General features: G+C 44.6%; 1 protein-coding gene across 1 annotated transcript in view; it reads left to right on the top strand.

Moving 5' to 3' along the window:
* Positions 1 to 17,365, top strand: part of LOC127416502 (kinesin-like protein KIF26A) — a 141,988-nt gene that overhangs the window by 35,862 nt on the left and 88,761 nt on the right. Inside the window, exon 3 of the mRNA XM_051655906.1 lies at positions 3,935 to 4,432. Coding sequence (XP_051511866.1) covers positions 3,935 to 4,432 — 498 coding nt within the window. The remainder of the gene's footprint in view (positions 1 to 3,934; positions 4,433 to 17,365) is intronic.

Genomic DNA, 17,365 nt, shown 5'->3' with positions numbered 1-17,365 from the left:
CTAACAGGTTGAGGGGGATGCATGCAGAGGTGGGTAGAGTAGCCAAAAACTGTACTCAAGTAAAAGTACATTTACTTTAAAAAAAAAAAAAAAATGACTCAAATAGAAGTAAAAGTACTAACATAAACAATTACTTGAGTAAGAGTAAGAAAGTATCCAATTAAAAGAGTACTCAAGTAGTGAGTAACTCGTTACTTCAACAAATGACATCATGGACGTTAACTCCGCTATATTTCATTACACAATACACATTTAACAAGTATTACAGAATTATTATTATTATTAATGGATATTCTGTCATCATTCACCATCATGTTGTTCCAAATGACTTTTGTACGACTTTCTTCTATGCAACACAATTAGGAGATTTTAGACAGAATGTTAGCCTGAGTCACCATTTACTTTCAGTGAATGTGTTTTTTTTTCTCCATATTTTGAAAGTGAATGGTGACTGAGACTGTCAGTCCATAACATTCTGGCTAACACCTTTTGTGTTCCACAGAAGGTCACACAGGTTTGGAACAACATGGGGGTAGGGAAATGATGACAGAATATTAAATTATGGCTGAGCTATCACTTTAAAGGTATAGTTCACCCAAAAATAATTTACTCACTCTCATACCATGGCAGATGTGTATGACTTCCTTTCTTCTGCAGAACACAAATTATGATTTTTAGAAGAATATGTACAATACAAGTGAATGGGTGCCAAAAATTCGATGCTCCAAAAAGTACATAAAGGCAGCATAAAAGTAATCCATATCTTCAGAAGTGATATGATAGGTGTGGGTGAGAAACAGACAATATTTGTCATTTTTTGCTAGACATACTTCTCCCTACCCAGCAGGGGGCGATATGCTGAGAAGAATGTGAATCACCAAAACACAAAAAGAAGAATGTGAAAGTGATCCATTTCTCATCCACACCTATCACATCACTTATGAAGATATTGATATATCCACAGTTTTATGGATTACTTTTATGCTGGTTTATGTGATTTTTTTGAGCTTTAATATGTTGGCACTCATTCACTTGCATTGTATGGCCAAAAGAGCTGAGAAATTATTCTTAAAATCTTCAGGAATTCAGCAGATGAAAGAAAGTCATACACATCTGGGGTGACATAAGGGTGAATAAATGATGAGATCATTTAAATTTTTTGGTGAACTATCCCTTTAAGGGCTCTTGTCAGATCTGGATGAATTTGTCAATAAGAAGATAGGTTTGAAAACCTTTCTTGTAATTATTACAGTGAAAACAGGGACATTATATATAATGCTGAAGTATAAACCAAAGCAAAATCATGTTTCATTAATGTCTACTTTCGCTATTTCATAGCTTTTAGTTCTTAGTTCAGTGTAGTTACAGTTTTCAGTGTCAAAAGAATTTAGGTAATTAGTTCTGTACAGATGTACCACCGTTCCCTAAATGCAGAATATGCAGCTTACGTAGGGCACCAACACTGGTCGCACAACACTCTCTTCACAATATGATCGCCTCGCGTCTGCACATCTCTCACGCGTATGACTTGCTGTGCACGCGCAGAAATGCTATCTGTTTGCGCTCCAGTTGTCAATCACATGAACGGCAGAGCAAAAGGCATTTACACTTAACTTGGATGTTTACAAGGATTTATACAGTTAATCAGCCCATAGCTGCGATAGTTTCCAGTACCCCCACGAGGGTGCAGGGTAAATGCATAAATACTGCTCATGACATGCGGGACATGGGACAAAGCGCTCTGATATATTGCTGCGCTGATTTAAAAATGTACACTTAAAAACGAATGTCAGAAGAACCCATATTTACATAATCACCCTGAAAATGTCCATCATCATGTCACAGTAAATCCCACGTTATTATTAGAGCTATAACTTACCTCAATGTGTTGCTTAAATTGGAGCTTCACTTTTTATCTTGAAATATCAGCTAAATGAAGGCATTGCATGACAAAACTATTCTTTTTTTCACTGTGTGGAGCGAAGAAAGTGTTTCACTTTGTTTGAAGAGCTCAATGCTGCAGCAGTGATGGACTTGGCTTGAGTGACAGTCTGTGACAGCGCGCACAGCTGTGTGAACTTCCGCTGTCGTAAAAGTCCCATTCAATAATCTCTCAATAAATTACACATTAATTAAAATTAAACACAGTAATGTGACAACAGGAACGCCCCTCATAGTGACAAAGTAAAAGTAAAATTTTTTCATTAGAAATGTATTTGAGTGAGAGTAAATGTACCCACTTTTAAACATACTCTAAAAGTACATGTTTTTCTGAAAAGTTACTCAAGTAAATGTTACGGAGTAAATGTAGCATGTTACTACCCACCTCTGGATGCATGCATGCCAACTGAAGCTGAAGCAGACTGCAGGCATCTGGCATGCCTATGTCGTATGGTTTTTCCTGCAGTGAACCCTCTGCATAAGACCTCCACCCCCAGAAAAAAAAGCACTCAATCATGGTGTAGAGTTGTGCTGAGGTCTGGGCTTTGTCCTCTGACCTCCATTTCCCTCCCGCAAACATACACTGAGGGTGTCAGCAGTAGACAGAGTACCCCAGCACCGTGTGTAGTCACGGCTGAGAAAGCAACAAGAGGGAAAGGGAGTTTATTACGATTCTTAAATCAAGCTACACTCAATGTTGTGATTCATGGAAAGAGAGTGCATTGATTTTATTGTTTTAAAAAGAACAGCTGTTAGGAATGCCCAAGTTCACCAAAAGTTTACCATTAAGGATGCTACTTATATTGTATTTTATGGAAGTTCATTTATCTGTATATACAGTGGCCCTAAAAAGTATCCAGACACTTACCCCAAATAAAATGTTTTAAAATGAATCTCATTGGATTATAAACTAAATATCAAAGTGAAATTTGCAAACAAATAATAGACCTTTTCTCAGAACTAACATTTCTTTCTGAGCCATTTTTGAGATTTATTTTCTCCAGCTGGTCTCAAGGTCATTTTAATGTACAGTATGTATGAAGTCAGTTTCCCTCATACAGGTGTCTTAGCAGAGTACCAACAGGTGTATAGCTCATCTATGTACATGCTCCGAAAAACATCTGACAACCAGAAAGTGGCCAAATAGCTTTTGTTTTCTATTATTTCATCATTTAAAACCTAACAAATCTTTTTTTAATGTTTTGCTTGAAAAGAGTGATTGTGCTTTCTTTCCTTAAAATACATGCCTCTTGGATTGATAGTTTGTTATAATGCAAAGACATTCATTGTAGCTAAAGTTTCCAAATAGTTTTGGGCCCCTTTGTATGTTATTATTCTATTTCTCACTGTTTTGTTTTGGTCATGTATTTGCATGTATTGTTCATGAAACATTTCAGTCACATAGCTGTTCAGAGGATGTTCAATGATTTTAATTATAGTATGGCTGTTTCTCAATGTGCGTTCTTATACGTTCTTGTGGACTCATTCGCTGTCATCATCCTCTTCCAAAAAAAAAGAAGGAAAAAAAAAGAAAAGAAAAGAAAAAGTACATATGGGGCTGTTAAATCTACATATTGCAGCACATCCCAAAACTCATATAGATGCATTCCTCCTGTCCCTCTGAGTTCACCCTTTCAAGGTAGCTAGACAAGACCGATTTTCACCACAACGCAAGTCCGGTCTTTGCGTTCTTAACTTCGAGAAATACCCCATTAGTGTCAACATGTGGACTGAGCTGCCACCTCTGTTTCGTACTTAAAGTTTTTGCTGTTATCATTATGTGTTACACATACAGTAACTGTCCTACATACATAATGCGTTAAATTAAGCCCAGTTTTTGCTTTAAGAATAGAGAATATTTAAGCACAAGCTCTGAAGTTATAATCAGTCGGTTAATTCGACCAAAACACAGTGTAAACAATACAAACTAAGACCATGATATCAGCTGTGTTGTTTTCACTGGTCATTAACATATTACTGAATTTCCTTGCAGAACCCAAGCGTTGCAGCCTTTCTCCTCAACAAGCTCCAGACTCTGGAATGGCCTCCCAGGTGCTGTGGTGCCCAGAACCGTTGTGAAGTGTGTGGAACACCCCTTCATCACCTGAGATGCCTGGCACTCCACTCTGCCCTGGGGCTGGCATTGGACGTCATGCCTGAGCTGCAGCATGGTGTCCTTTCTTGCCTGCTGCCACCACGTGTAGCATCCCACAGTGTTATGTCACCCCATACGTCCTGGGAATGGCCCACACAGAACTCTCCAACTGGAAGTGGTCAACTCCTCACCGGGCACCTCTGTGGTCCACCACCCGGAGAGAAACAGCAGGAAATGTGTTGGAATCAAGATGTAACAGCAAGAGTGGGTGGTAAACTAACCTGTTTGGCCACTGTCACACCTCTTCCTATCCATACACCTCTTCCTGTCCATACACAACACTACCTGGAGGGAGTTTGGTGTGTGACAAGGGCTTCAGACCATTTTCATATATTGGTAAGAGTAGCTATTGAATGTCTAGTTCTAAAGCTTCTAGATATGGTTCATTAAGCTGTACAAATTGATTCTCCTGAATTACCTTTCAGGCTAAAAACTGGAGGGGTTACTATACAAGTATTGGTGGGAAAGTGTTTTTTCTTACATTTTCTATTACTATCTGTTAATTCAGTAAGATATTGCTAAAGATGCTATATTTTTCAAGATCTGAGCAATGTTCATAGTAAAATCAAATCAAGTAACTTTATTGTTACATTACCTTATTCATGTTGTAGGTGTAATGGTGGGTGACTTGGGTGAATGCTCCACAAAAATGCAAAAAAACTTTCAAAAATATATGAGTAAATCTGGAGTAATTTGAGCATAAAATTGACCTTCCCTAAATATTCGCGAAAGCTTCGTACCCCTCAGATTTGTTAGTTGTATATTTAATTGAATTCCAAACATTCATAAATATGGGGCTTGTGCACGTTCATTCACAATTATCACAATCCAAGCGTTAGTGCAGTGGCGGTCCGTGACCACATTTTCTGAGGAGGCAAATATATAAATTAGTATTGAAAGATCAAACCAATAAAAGATTGCAGTGGGTCTAAATATCATGTTTTATTATATGTTTTATGCTGATAATTGTGCTCCCGTACACAGATAAAGTCCTCTCCCTGATATCTTAAAATAGTATTGTGTAACAGACCAGGTTCTTAATGTAGAAAGGAGGAAGTAGGGACCGGGTGAACAATCCACGTCAGACCTTTATTTCTGCACTTTTCAGTGTCACACAATAAGACACCGCTTTTCAGCAGTACACAAAAGGTTTGCTTTTCAGCACACACCACACTGACATGCAGACACACACAGACAGCTTTGTGCATCTCTCTCTCTTTGGTGTCTGGCTTGCTCTTAAATCCCTCTCCAACTCTCTCTGCAATGACAAGCAGCTGTTAGAGATAATCAATGACAGGTGATGATCCTTACTATTCTCATCTCCCAATCTTGCTCTCCATTCACAAACCAGTGCTCAACCACGCCCCCACCTCCACATACCCCCGTCGCCCGACCAGGGAGCCATCCAGCATGCTCAGTACCCCCCCCCCCATTTCTGGAGAGGAAGTCCGTAACAGCCATCTGCGCCCCTAGTCTGTGGACCACCTCGAATTTAAACACTGAAGAGCCAGATACCAACGGGTGAGCCGCGCATTGGTATCCTTCATGCGATGGAGCCACTGGAGTGGGGCGTGGTCCGAACAGAGGGTGAAAGTCTGTCCCAGGAGGTAGTAGCGAAGGGTGAGGACCACCCACTTGATGGCCAGACAATCCTTCGCAATGGTGCTGTACCTTGCCTCTCTTGCCGAGAGCTTCCGACTGATGTACAGCACCGGGCACTCCTCCCCGCAGACCAGCTGAGTCAACATGGCTCCCAACCCCCTGTCCAACACGTCTGTCTGCAACACAAAAGGGAGAGAGAAATCAGGGAATGTAACAACGGCCCGTCACAAAGCGCAGCTTTCACTTGCATAAAAGCCTTTTGGCATGGCTCCGTCAACTGGACCAGGTCTGGGGCTCCATTTCTAGTGAGATCAGTCAGCAGGCTGATGACGTCTGAATAATTAGGCACAAACCCACTATAGTAGCCAGCCAGCCCCAGGAACTGTCTCACCTCCTTTTTGGTCTTAGGTCTCGGGCAGGATGCAATCTCTGCAGTCTTATCAATTTGGGGACGCACCTGCCCGTGGCCCAAGTGGAACCCCAGATACCGTACTTCCACCGCTCTTCGGAACCAGTACCACCGGGCTGGCCCAGTCACTGTGGGATTCTTCTATTACCCCATATCGAGCATGGCCTTTAATTCTTCCTGAACTACTTTTTTTTGTGCTCAGGTAATCCGTCTGTGACTTGCAATGGTGAGAGATGGTCTCTGAAAGTGACCGGGGTGCCTCGATCGACTTTTATGTTCACCTCCAGCCCGAGCTCCTCCCTCTCCGGAACCACTGTCACCAAAGACACGGAGACTGCCTCCCTCCATGGTTTTAAGAGGTTGAGGTGGTAGATTTGCTGTGCTCCGCCCCTATCCATTCGTATAACCTCATAATCAACTTCCCTGACTCGCAGAGTGACCTCAAAGGGCCCTTGCCACTTTGCGAGTAATTTAGAGCTTGATGTAGGTAGTAATACAAGGACTTTATCTCCCTGTGTAAATTCCCATAGCCTAGCTCCCCTGTTATACAGCCGGAACTGACATTCTTGAGCCTGTAGCAAATTCTGCTGTAATAGCTGGCCTAATGTGTGGAGTTTTGCTCTCAGGTCAAGGATGTATTGAATTTTGTTCTTGCTATTTGAAGGTCCCTCCTCCCAGTTTTCCCTCACAACATCTAAGACACCATGAGGCTTACGCCCATACAATAATTAAAACGGGGAGAACCCTGTGGAAGCTTGCGAGAACTCTCAAACTGCGAATAACAGAGGTTCAAGCCACTTATCCCAATTCCGAGTATCTTCATGCACGAACTTACGAATCATGTTTTTCAGGGTTTGATTAAACTGTTCGACCAAGCCATCCATTTGTGGGTGGTACATGCTTGTCCAAATCGATTTAATACCTAATAATTCATACAGCTCGCATAGTGTACGTGCCATAAACGTAGTGCCCTGATCAGTGAGGATTTATTTTTCGGAATCCCCACTCGGGAGATGAAGAATGCCTCCGCAACACTGCATGCTGAGATGTTGCGCAGAGGCACTGCTTCCGGATATCGCGTTGCGACCAACACAAAGCGATGCCTGTGTACCATCCGTTTTAATGGCCCGATGAGATCCATGCCAATTCTTTTGAAGGGAACCTCGATCAACAGAAGGGGGTGCAATGGTGCTTGTGGGGTGGCCACTGGATTCACCAGCTGACATTCACAGCATGCTGCACACCACCTGCAAACATCCCCGCGAATGCCCGGCCAATAGAAATAGGCCATCATACGGTTTAGTGTTTTTTCCTGCCCCAAGTGACCCACCATCGGATTATAATGAGCCATCTGGAATAACATTTCCCGACGGCTCTTCAGTACTAACAGTTGGGTTGTATCCTCCTTTGTCTGAGCATCCTGCGTCACTCGATACAACGATCCTTAATAATTGAAAAATACGGATATGCGAGTGCAACGTCTGGCCAGAGGCGTTGACCATCAATCACTTTCACTTGATCAAAGGCATGCCTAAGGGTCTCATCTCACGTCTGCTCCAGAGGGAAATCCCCTTTCGTCATTTTGACATGGAGCTGACGTAGATGGCCCTGGCTCTACCTCCCCAGCCAGCGATTCTCACACCACATACCTATACGTTTTGTTACAGGACCCATCCACACACATTCCCCTTAATAAGGTAGTAAATGCCAGCCAATTTTAGTGCCAAGATTAGTGGATGGATAAGGCAGCTTGTGGGGGAGAGTGGAGAGGGTTAAGGAAAGCCAGCGGGATGAACGGTGCACAGGACTGGGGAACCGGTTTGGGGGAAGGAATTCCCTGTTTCCAGAGAACAGGAACAGGACGGCAGGGGAGAGATAGAGAGAAGGAGCTCGGGGCTCGCCAAGTCCCAAATACTCTGCCATATGATCCTCTGCCAGCTGGATGTCTGTTTGGAGTGATGCCAGGCGATGGCACTGGACCCACTCCACCTTCCCTCTCGGAAGCTGAGCGAAAAACTGCTCCAGTACCACCAGATCGATCACAGTCCCAACGTTGCGTTGCTCAGCCAGCAACTTCCTCTGGCAGGCGTCCCGGAGCTGCTGGGCAAAGGCAAACAGGTGGCCATGCTTGCCAAGTGTCAGTGATTGAAAGCGTTGGCGCTGTTGCTCCGGTGTCTGGCCGACCCGCTGCAGGATGGTTTTCTTTAGATCTGCATACACCAGGAGGTTCTCTGCTCCTGCTCTGTAAGCAGCTCGAGGAGGGCCTGATGCTGTGACTGGTGGATGCTGGCGAGGGTCTTGAAGACTTCCTCCAGTGGTGAGGCATCCATGGCAACATTCTTCCTCCTTAAGTCCTGGGTTTCGGCACCAGCGTAACAGACCAGATTCTTAATGTGGAAAGGAGGCAGCAGAGACCAGGGGAACAATCCATGTCAGACATTTAATAAACACTTTTCAGTGTATAACAAAAGGGGGTGCTTTTCAGTACTACATAAAAACATGCACTGCTTTTCCACCAGCTACGTATAAACATAAAGACACACACAGAGAGCTTTGTGCGTCTCTCTCTCTCTCGAACTGTGGCTCCGGCTCCAACCTATCCCTCTCCCGGCTGATTGCATTCATTTTTCCCCAGCCGTCCCTCATCGCTCTACCATGCCCCCATGCTCACCACATACCCCCAAAGGCCAACTCAGGCCTGGGAGCCATCCGGCCTGATTTACTCCCCCCCCCCAATTTCTGCAGGGTAAATATTGCCCTTTCGGCCTGTCCCACTGCCGGATTGTTTTCCCTGCTTCCTGGGAACAAGACGAGGGAGAGGAGGGGGGAGAGAGAGAATGAGATAGAGCGAGAAGGGGAGGGTAGGAGAAGAGAGAGAGAGAAAGAGAGGGAGGGAGAAAGAACGAGAGTGAAAAGGGAAAAAAAAACTCGCCGGTCCCTGTACACACCACCAGACGGTCCTCAGTCCGCTGTACTGCTTCCGTCCACGAAACCGGGCGATGGCACTGGACACCTCAGCCATCCCTTTCGGTTTCCGGTTGACGCAGTGCTCCAGCGCCACCGGATCGAGCACTCCCTCAGCGTCGCGATCCTCAGTCAGTGGCGAGGACTCCTTGACGGTGCATCTTCCTCTAAATTCCCAGGTTTCATCACCAGCGTAACAGACCAGGTTCTTAATGTGGAAAGGAGGAAGTGGGGACCGGGTGAACAATCCACGTCAGACATTTAATAAACACTTTTCAGTGTTTATACGTATAAACATAAAGACACACACACACACACACACACACACACACACACACACACACACAGACAGCTTTGTGCGTCTCTCTCTCTCTCGAACTGTGGCTCTGGCTCCACCTTATCCCTCTCCCGGCTAATTGCGATCATTCTCCCCCAGCCGTCCCTCATTGCTTGGCTACAACACGCCCTCTCCCCACCACCCCCGCTCGCCACATCTTGATAACTGCATATGTGTTATACTCTTTCCGCTAATAAACTCAGCACTTTCCAATCACCAACTCAACACTTGTAAAAACAAATGAAAGGAACAAATGATGCAGCACCAGCTACAGACTACAATCAGTGCAAACATTTATAAATGGATGCAGGGTCCAGTTTCATGTACAGTAGCATCTACTCACCTAATAAGCTACTGTATGTGTAGATGAACTCCATCCTCCACTGCTTCATTTCCTCAAATATATATATGATCATGTCGTTCTGTCTTTCACATGTTTTTAGATTTCCCAATAACTTTTATTCCAACGATATTTTGGCTTATTTTGAAAGTTTCTCTTCACCTCTCATGTTATCCACAAGTAGGCTTGATGAAGCGTAAATGTGATACTGAAAGCTCAGCAGATTGGTTTGAATGGCTACCTCTGATAATGATTGGTTATGAACGTGGAAGGTGGCAAATTTCATTTTGCCTCCGTTTGGCTTTTTGGACACTTTTTGAATGGAAGCAGATGCTGTTGTATCATTTGAATATCCATTTTGATTGGTCAGTTTACTAATGAGAGGTTTTATGCCATTAGCCTCCTCTGGCATTCATACCAATTCATACAGTCATTTTAACTCACCTGGCTACTACGCATATAAGACAAATAAATAGAAAAACATTTTTTTCCATTAAAGGCATCTGAGTTGTGTATGTTAGTAGGTAAACTGATTAAAACAACATTAATTTTGAATACATTTTTGAGGAGGCTCAGCCTCCCTTGCCTCCTCTGACCAGCCACCACTGCTTTAGAATAAAAAAATGTTCAGTGTAGCCGGCAGAAGGAGGTCTACCGCAATTAACCTTATCTGGTACAGTCGAGCGCATCACCAGCATCATTGGTGAAACTTCTCATGTAGGCTAAATTGTGATGGTAATTGTGATATACTTTCCTTGCAACTGGAAGAATCATTAAAGAAATTAATAGAATGCCTGAAGGCCTATACTGAATTATGAAACCTAAATTATAGAGCTCATAGCAAATAAAGAAACTCAAAAATCTGTCACATTATAGGGCATACATTTTTTTGAGAAAAGCAAACAAAATCTACGTCTTTCAATGACCTTTTTGCACCATGCCAAGCAGTTCTGCTGGAAAAACAATATAACATTTGTGAAGCACAGTTGAGAAGAAACTTTGATGAAATAAATGCAAGTATCAAAGAAATTATTTTAATGAATTAGCCTATATGGTTTAAACAGAAAATGACAAACCGCTTTTATTTAATGAATTTATGTTATATTAAAGATTAATTTTACTCATTTAATTCTTAGTTATTTTTTTCATACATTTCATTATTATTGAATTTAACTTCTGTCAAAATGTAGTCATGGCAGTTTGCCTAAAAGAACACAAAATGTTTGGAGGTCTTATGCATGGATGTCATATTTTCGTTTTGAAAATACGAAAACTTTCATGAATCCGAAAATTTACGTCAGAACGGCTTTACATTTTTTTAGTTCTACTTGTGCTCCATGAACGAGGCCCAATGTTCAGTATGTATAATTTACATATAATACACATAATAGACAATATACACATCATACCCAATTTACACATGATACATAATATACAACAGCACATGTGCTTTACAAAATGACAACACAGTGCCATTTGGAATACACAGTATACATAAAATAAACATAATACAAAATGTGCAGAGCAACCACATATGCAGGAGTTCAAATGGAGTGACAGAGAACCCAGAATATTTACTGTATAATGTACAATGCTGGAATGCATGCCTAGTCATAATGAGACATGAGCAGAAGAGTAATGAGCAGAATAATGAGAGATATACAGTAATGTACTGTGCAATGTATTGAGTTTAATGTAAAAAAAGTTTGGTGCTAGGGAAGATGGAGTAGAGTTGTGTAGTGATAGTCATTGTTGGTCATCATATCAGTCTTATGACCTAAAGAAAGAACCTGTCCTAAAGCTGATGGATGGTACAAAACCTGGAGCTCCCCTGTAAGAAGTGTTCTGAGATTCATTCTGGTGGTTTGCCAAGGCCACTGTAGTGGCTGATTCTACTGGGGCCATTTAGGGCCACAGAGCACACATCATAGTTGCCTTGCAAATATGCAGTTCTTTGTGATTATGGCCTAGTCATTTGGTTTATGGCTTTACCTTGAGTAAAATTATTTAAAGGAGTCCCTTATAACAGGGTATATGTGACTGACTATATTTATACCATTATGGAGTACATGTCCAGTTCAGGGCCAACAGAGTGTTGTTAAGACAGGACTCTGGGACTCTAGTCAGAGAGAATAAGATGTCACTTTTTGATAATGTCTAAATCAGATGTTAATGTTCTGGCTGAATGTGACTTAAAGGTTTAATAATAATCTTATGGTATGTTATAGATGTTTTGTCTATATATGAGATGCCAGTTTTCTATGGCTTGGTTCAAGGTTATCATGGATATCTTAATTGATTTTGCATGGTGGAAAAAAAAACAGTCAATGATGCACTGAAGAATGTGGCACAACAGAAAGTCAAACAAGGACAAAATTCCACAAGATCTGATTTTGAGAAGAGTGTGGTACACAGCCAAGGTAAGCAGTTGTCAAGCTGTATTAAGGGCATCCACTGAGATACTTGCTGTCCTATTTCTCACTGCAACACAAACACTTCATCCCTATTAAAGCCCATGAAAAGAAACCATAACTCTGGCAATATTACCTGTTTGTATGCTGAGTGACTTGGCATTAGCCAAACATCATTATCAGGTAGATTAGCTGCTGCATGTCTTATATTGGCCTTCTCAGTTCTACTTGACCATCCAGCTAGGAGATTGAGCATTAAGTCATCTTGTTATGAATTGTAATTTGATGGGCATTTGGATGGCTCGCTGTGACCCCATTGTCACAGATGAGCCATTTGTCATGGCTCATGCCAACAGAGATAATCAAGATAAAAAAAATAAAAAAAACCTTAAGCGATGTGAATGTAGGTTACCCTTTGCTTAATGCACTTTTTTTTTTAAAAATTTTTATTGAGTTTTCTTTACATTTGAACAAGAAACAAATCAAATACAAACGATCTGAAATATAGTAAATATAAAGTATAATCAATACACCAAACAGAGAGAAAAAATAAAACAGACTTAGGTAAGAGAGAGAGAGAGAGATAAAAAAAGATTACAGTGCTTTACCAAGTAATATAAGGGATGCCAGTGAGGCTTTAAACTACAATCATACAAATCCTCTTATTAAGATGGAAGCAATGTCAAGTCCTATATATGACAAAAAGGGGTCCCAAATTTTGTGAAATATTGCATCCTAATCATGAACCCTACATGTCAAATAATCTAGAGACACGTATTCAAGAATAATCCTATTCCACATTTTCGGAGTTTTGTCTGAAATCCACTGCAAAAGTATACATTTTCTGCCACAAAAAGTGAGAATATTAAAGAGCTTAGTCTTGTGTACAGTAAGACCCAAATAATAAGATATTCCTAGTAAATAATATACAGGGTCCGGAACCAAGGAGACCTTCAATATCTTGTTCATCACTTCAGTAACTTTACACCAGAACCTTTGAATCTTATGACAAAACCAGAAGCAGTGGGTAAGATTCCCTATATCTGTCTTGCATTTAGAACACAGAGGAGAGAGATCAGCCCTAAATCTACTGCGTTGGGCAGGAGATATGTGTGCTCTATGAAGAATTTTAAGCTGGATTGCTCTCACTCTATTAGAAACACTCAGAGACTTTGCATTCCTTCAGGCTATGTCCCATTCATTGTCAGAAATTGTAATATCAAGTTCTTTCTCCCAGATTGTTTTAAAAAAATGTGTAGATATATTCTTAGTCAAAGACAGAATATTATAAAAATGACTTATAGATGCATCTGACCGAGTCTCAAAAAGCTGTTCTTCAAGGTTTGATGAACTCACATCAGATAGAAGTGAAGTGTCCTTCTGAATAAATGTCCTTAATTGTAGGAAGCGAAATAAATCTCTGCCATCCAGATCATATTTCTGAGAGATCTGACCAAAGGACATAAGAGTAGGGCCCTCAAAAAGGCCCTTCAAATTAGTGAGACCTTTAAAAGCCCAATACTGAAATCGCATATCAGTCATGCCTGGAGGAAAATCTGGGTTTTTGCATATTGATCTAAAGACTAATGTTACGGACAACCTGCCCTCAATTCGTCGTATGGATTGCCACACCTTGACTATGTTCAAAGTAATGGAATTTGAACACACTGTTTGAACCTCCTTAAATATTTTAAGAAAAGCAGATTCACACAGCCGGCGCCGAAGAACCCACGGAGTTCCTTGAAGCGCCCCTGAGACGGGCGACCCAAGGATGAGGGAACCCACTCACGTTGAGCTGGTAGGAGGACCACTCCACCCCCGGTGGAGGGCTGAGTGGAAAATCTATTGTTGCCTTTTTGTTTGATTTCGCTGCACGCCCAAGTGGCTGCGGTACCCAACAGATCAGCAAAAGAGCGGCTTCCTTCCTCCCTGGGTCACATACCCGGTGTGTACCGTCCATGGGCTTTTTCTTGCAGGATTGGCGCTTCAGCGGTGCCCTTTCCGCCCCTGAGCGCCCAGCTGTGGCACACAGCCGCCCCCTATGTGGCAGTCTCCACGGGTTACGAGGACAGGCCTCTTCCTCCCCCGTCCCAGGCTGTTCTGGGGGTGGTCACAAGGAGCCAGGTAAGTGCTTCGATGTCCCTAGACTCAGCATGGCCACGACATGCTGTGGCACCTCGCTCTCCACCCCGCCGCGAGGCCCCACCTGCCGGTACATCCGACGACATTGTCCCCTTGGTCCCCCTCAAGCGGAATTTGGACGCGTGGCTCGCGCTTTCCAATCCGTCGCGGTGGCTGATCCGGACCGTCCGACTCGGCTATGCAATTCAGTTCACAGGCGCCTGCCCAGGTTCAGTGGTATTCACTTCACCTTGGTCAAGGGCGAAAACGCCGCCACCCTGTGCGCGGAGATTGCTACCCTCCTACGGAAGGACAAACAGGGAACAGCAGTTCCACTGAAACTTTTTCAGAGGCTCCTGGGGCATATGGCATCCTCGGCGGTGGCCACCCCGCTCGGGTTGATGCATATGAGGCCGCTTCAGCACTGGCTCCAGACTCGAGTCCCGAGACGGGCATGGCGCCACAGGACACCACCGTGTGGCCATTACATCGGTCTGTCACTGTCTTTTCAGCCCTTGGACCGACCTCTCGTTTCTACGAGCAGGTGTTCCTCTAGAACTGGTCTCCAGGTGCGTCGTGGTCATGACAGACACCTCCAAAACGGGCTGGGGCGCTGTTTGCAATGGGCCCCGCGACTGCATTGGCCCATCAACTGCCTCGAATTATTGACAATTCTGCTCGCCCTGCGGAGGTTCCGGCCGTTGATCCAGGGCAAGCACGTGTTAGTTCGGACGGACAGCATGGCAGTGGTAGCGTATGTCAACCGCCAAGGCGGTCTGCGCTCTCGTTGTATGTCATAACTTGCCCGCCGTCTCCTCCTCCGGAGTCAGCAGCACTTCAAGTCGCTGCGAGCCACTCACATCCCGAGCAACCTCAACACTACAGTTGACGCGCTGTCACGGCAGGTTTCCCTCAGGGGAGAGTGGAGTCTCCACCCTCAGGTGGTCCAGCTGATTTGGAGTCGATTCGGACAGGCACGGGTGGACCTGTTCACCTCCCAATAATCCTCCCACTGCCCGCTCTGGTACGCCCTCACCAAGGCTTCCCTCAGCATAGATGCTCTGGCACACAGCTTGCCCCCTGGCCTACGCAAATATGCGTTTCCCCCAGTGAGCCTGCTTGCACAGACCCTGTGCAAGGTCAGGGAGGACGAGGAGCAGGTTGTCCTGGTAGCACCCTACTGGCCCACCCAGACATGGTTCTCGGACTTCACGCTCCTCGCGACAGCTCCCCCCTGGTGAATTCCCCTGAGGAAGGACCTTCTTTCTCAGGGACGGGGCACCCTCTGGCACCCGCGCCCAGACCTCTGGAATCTCCAAGTCCGGTCCCTGGATGGGACGCAGAAGACCTAAGCGGTCTATCACCTGTGGTTGTAGACACGATCACTCAGTCTAGGGCCCCCTCTACGAGTCGCCTGTATGCCTTTAAGTGGCGTCTATTCGCTAAGTGGTGTTCTTCCTGACACGAAGACCCCCAGAGATGCACAGTCAGATTAGTGCTTTCCTTCCTGTAGGAGAAGTTGGAAGGGAGGCTGTCCCCTTCCACCTTGAAGGTGTACGTTGCCGCCATAGCAGCACACCACGACACAGTCAACGGTAAGTCCTTAGGGAAGCACGACCTGATCATCAGGTTCCTAAGAGGTGCCAGGAGGCTGAATCCCTCCAGACCGTGCCTCGTTCCCTTATGGGATATCTCCGTAGTTCTTCAGGGTCTACAGAGAGCCCCCTTTGAGCCTTTGCAGTCAGCCGAGCTTAAGGCACTCTCCTTGAAGACTGCCCTCCTGACTGCGCTCACTTCCATCAAGAGGGTAGGTGACCTGCAAGCGTTCTCTGTCAGCGAAACATGCCTGGAGTTCGGTCCGGGTTACTCTCACGTGATCCTGAGACCCCAACCGGACTATGTGCCCAAGGGTCCCACCACCCCTTTTAGGGACCAGGTGGTGAACCTGCAAGCGCTGCCCCAGGAGGAGGCAGACCCAGCCCTGTCGTTCTATTTGAATCGCATGCAGAGCTTTAGAATCTCTGAGCAGCTCTTTGTCTGCTTTGGTGCACAGCGGAAAGGAAGCGCTGTCTCCAAGCAGAGGATTTCCCACTGGCTCGTTGACGCCATAACTATGGCATATCTCACCCAGAACATGCCACCCCTGGTAGGGCTACGAGCCCATTCTACCAGAGGTGTAGCGGCTTCCTGGGCCCTGGCCAGAGGTGCCTCTTTAACAGACATTTGCAGAGCAGCAGGCTGGGCAACACCCAACACCTTTGCAAGGTTCTACAACCTCCGGGTGGAACCAGTTTCGTCCCAAGTAGTGGCACGCAACACAAGTGGATAAGCCCGGGAAAGACCATGTGACGTATTCTTCCACTTAAATATACCCGCTCTCTTTGGGCGAGGTGTGGTCTCCGCTGTGTCTTCCCCTTGGGAGGGACACCCCCTGACTAGACCTGGCGGCCCAGTCGGATAATCCCCCTTCTTTTTTAGGGAGTGGAAAAAGAGAAGGGGAAAAGAGGCCACGACTGGGTTAAGCCTGTCTCTATCTTTGGGTAGTCGACTTGTCCTCAAAAAGGGCCGTTCGACCCTCATAACTATGTTGGGGGAGGTTACGTGTCAACCTGGTGTGCTGGCTATGAGGCACACAGCAGTCTGCCCACCACACACCGCCAGTTCACGTAACACAGTTCAGCCAGTTGTGGCATTTCGTATAGGGACCCTAGTGTCACTACATCGACACAACGTCAAGTGAGTGACAGATAGGGAATGTCATGGTTACTGGTGTAACCTCCGTTCCCTGATGGAGGGAACAAGACATTGTGTCCCTCCTGCCACAACGCTGAACTACCAGCTGAAATGGCCGGACCTTATATCGGCTCCTCAGCATAAAACTTGAATGAGTGGTTGCATACAAGCTCCTTTTATACCCATATGTCCGGGGGAGTGGCATGCAAATACCACTCGCCAATTTTCATTGGCCTTTTATCAAAGACCAGAGGTGTCTCAGGCTCCCAAGAGTGACCCCTTGTGTCACTACATCGACACAACATCTCGTTCCCTCCATCAGGGAACGGAGGTTACACCAGTAACCATGACG

The sequence above is a fragment of the Myxocyprinus asiaticus genome, chromosome 25 (genome assembly GCF_019703515.2).
Source record: "Myxocyprinus asiaticus isolate MX2 ecotype Aquarium Trade chromosome 25, UBuf_Myxa_2, whole genome shotgun sequence".
In the NCBI taxonomy this organism is placed as follows: domain Eukaryota; kingdom Metazoa; phylum Chordata; class Actinopteri; order Cypriniformes; family Catostomidae; genus Myxocyprinus; species Myxocyprinus asiaticus.
This window is presented reverse-complemented; position numbering and strand designations above follow the sequence as displayed.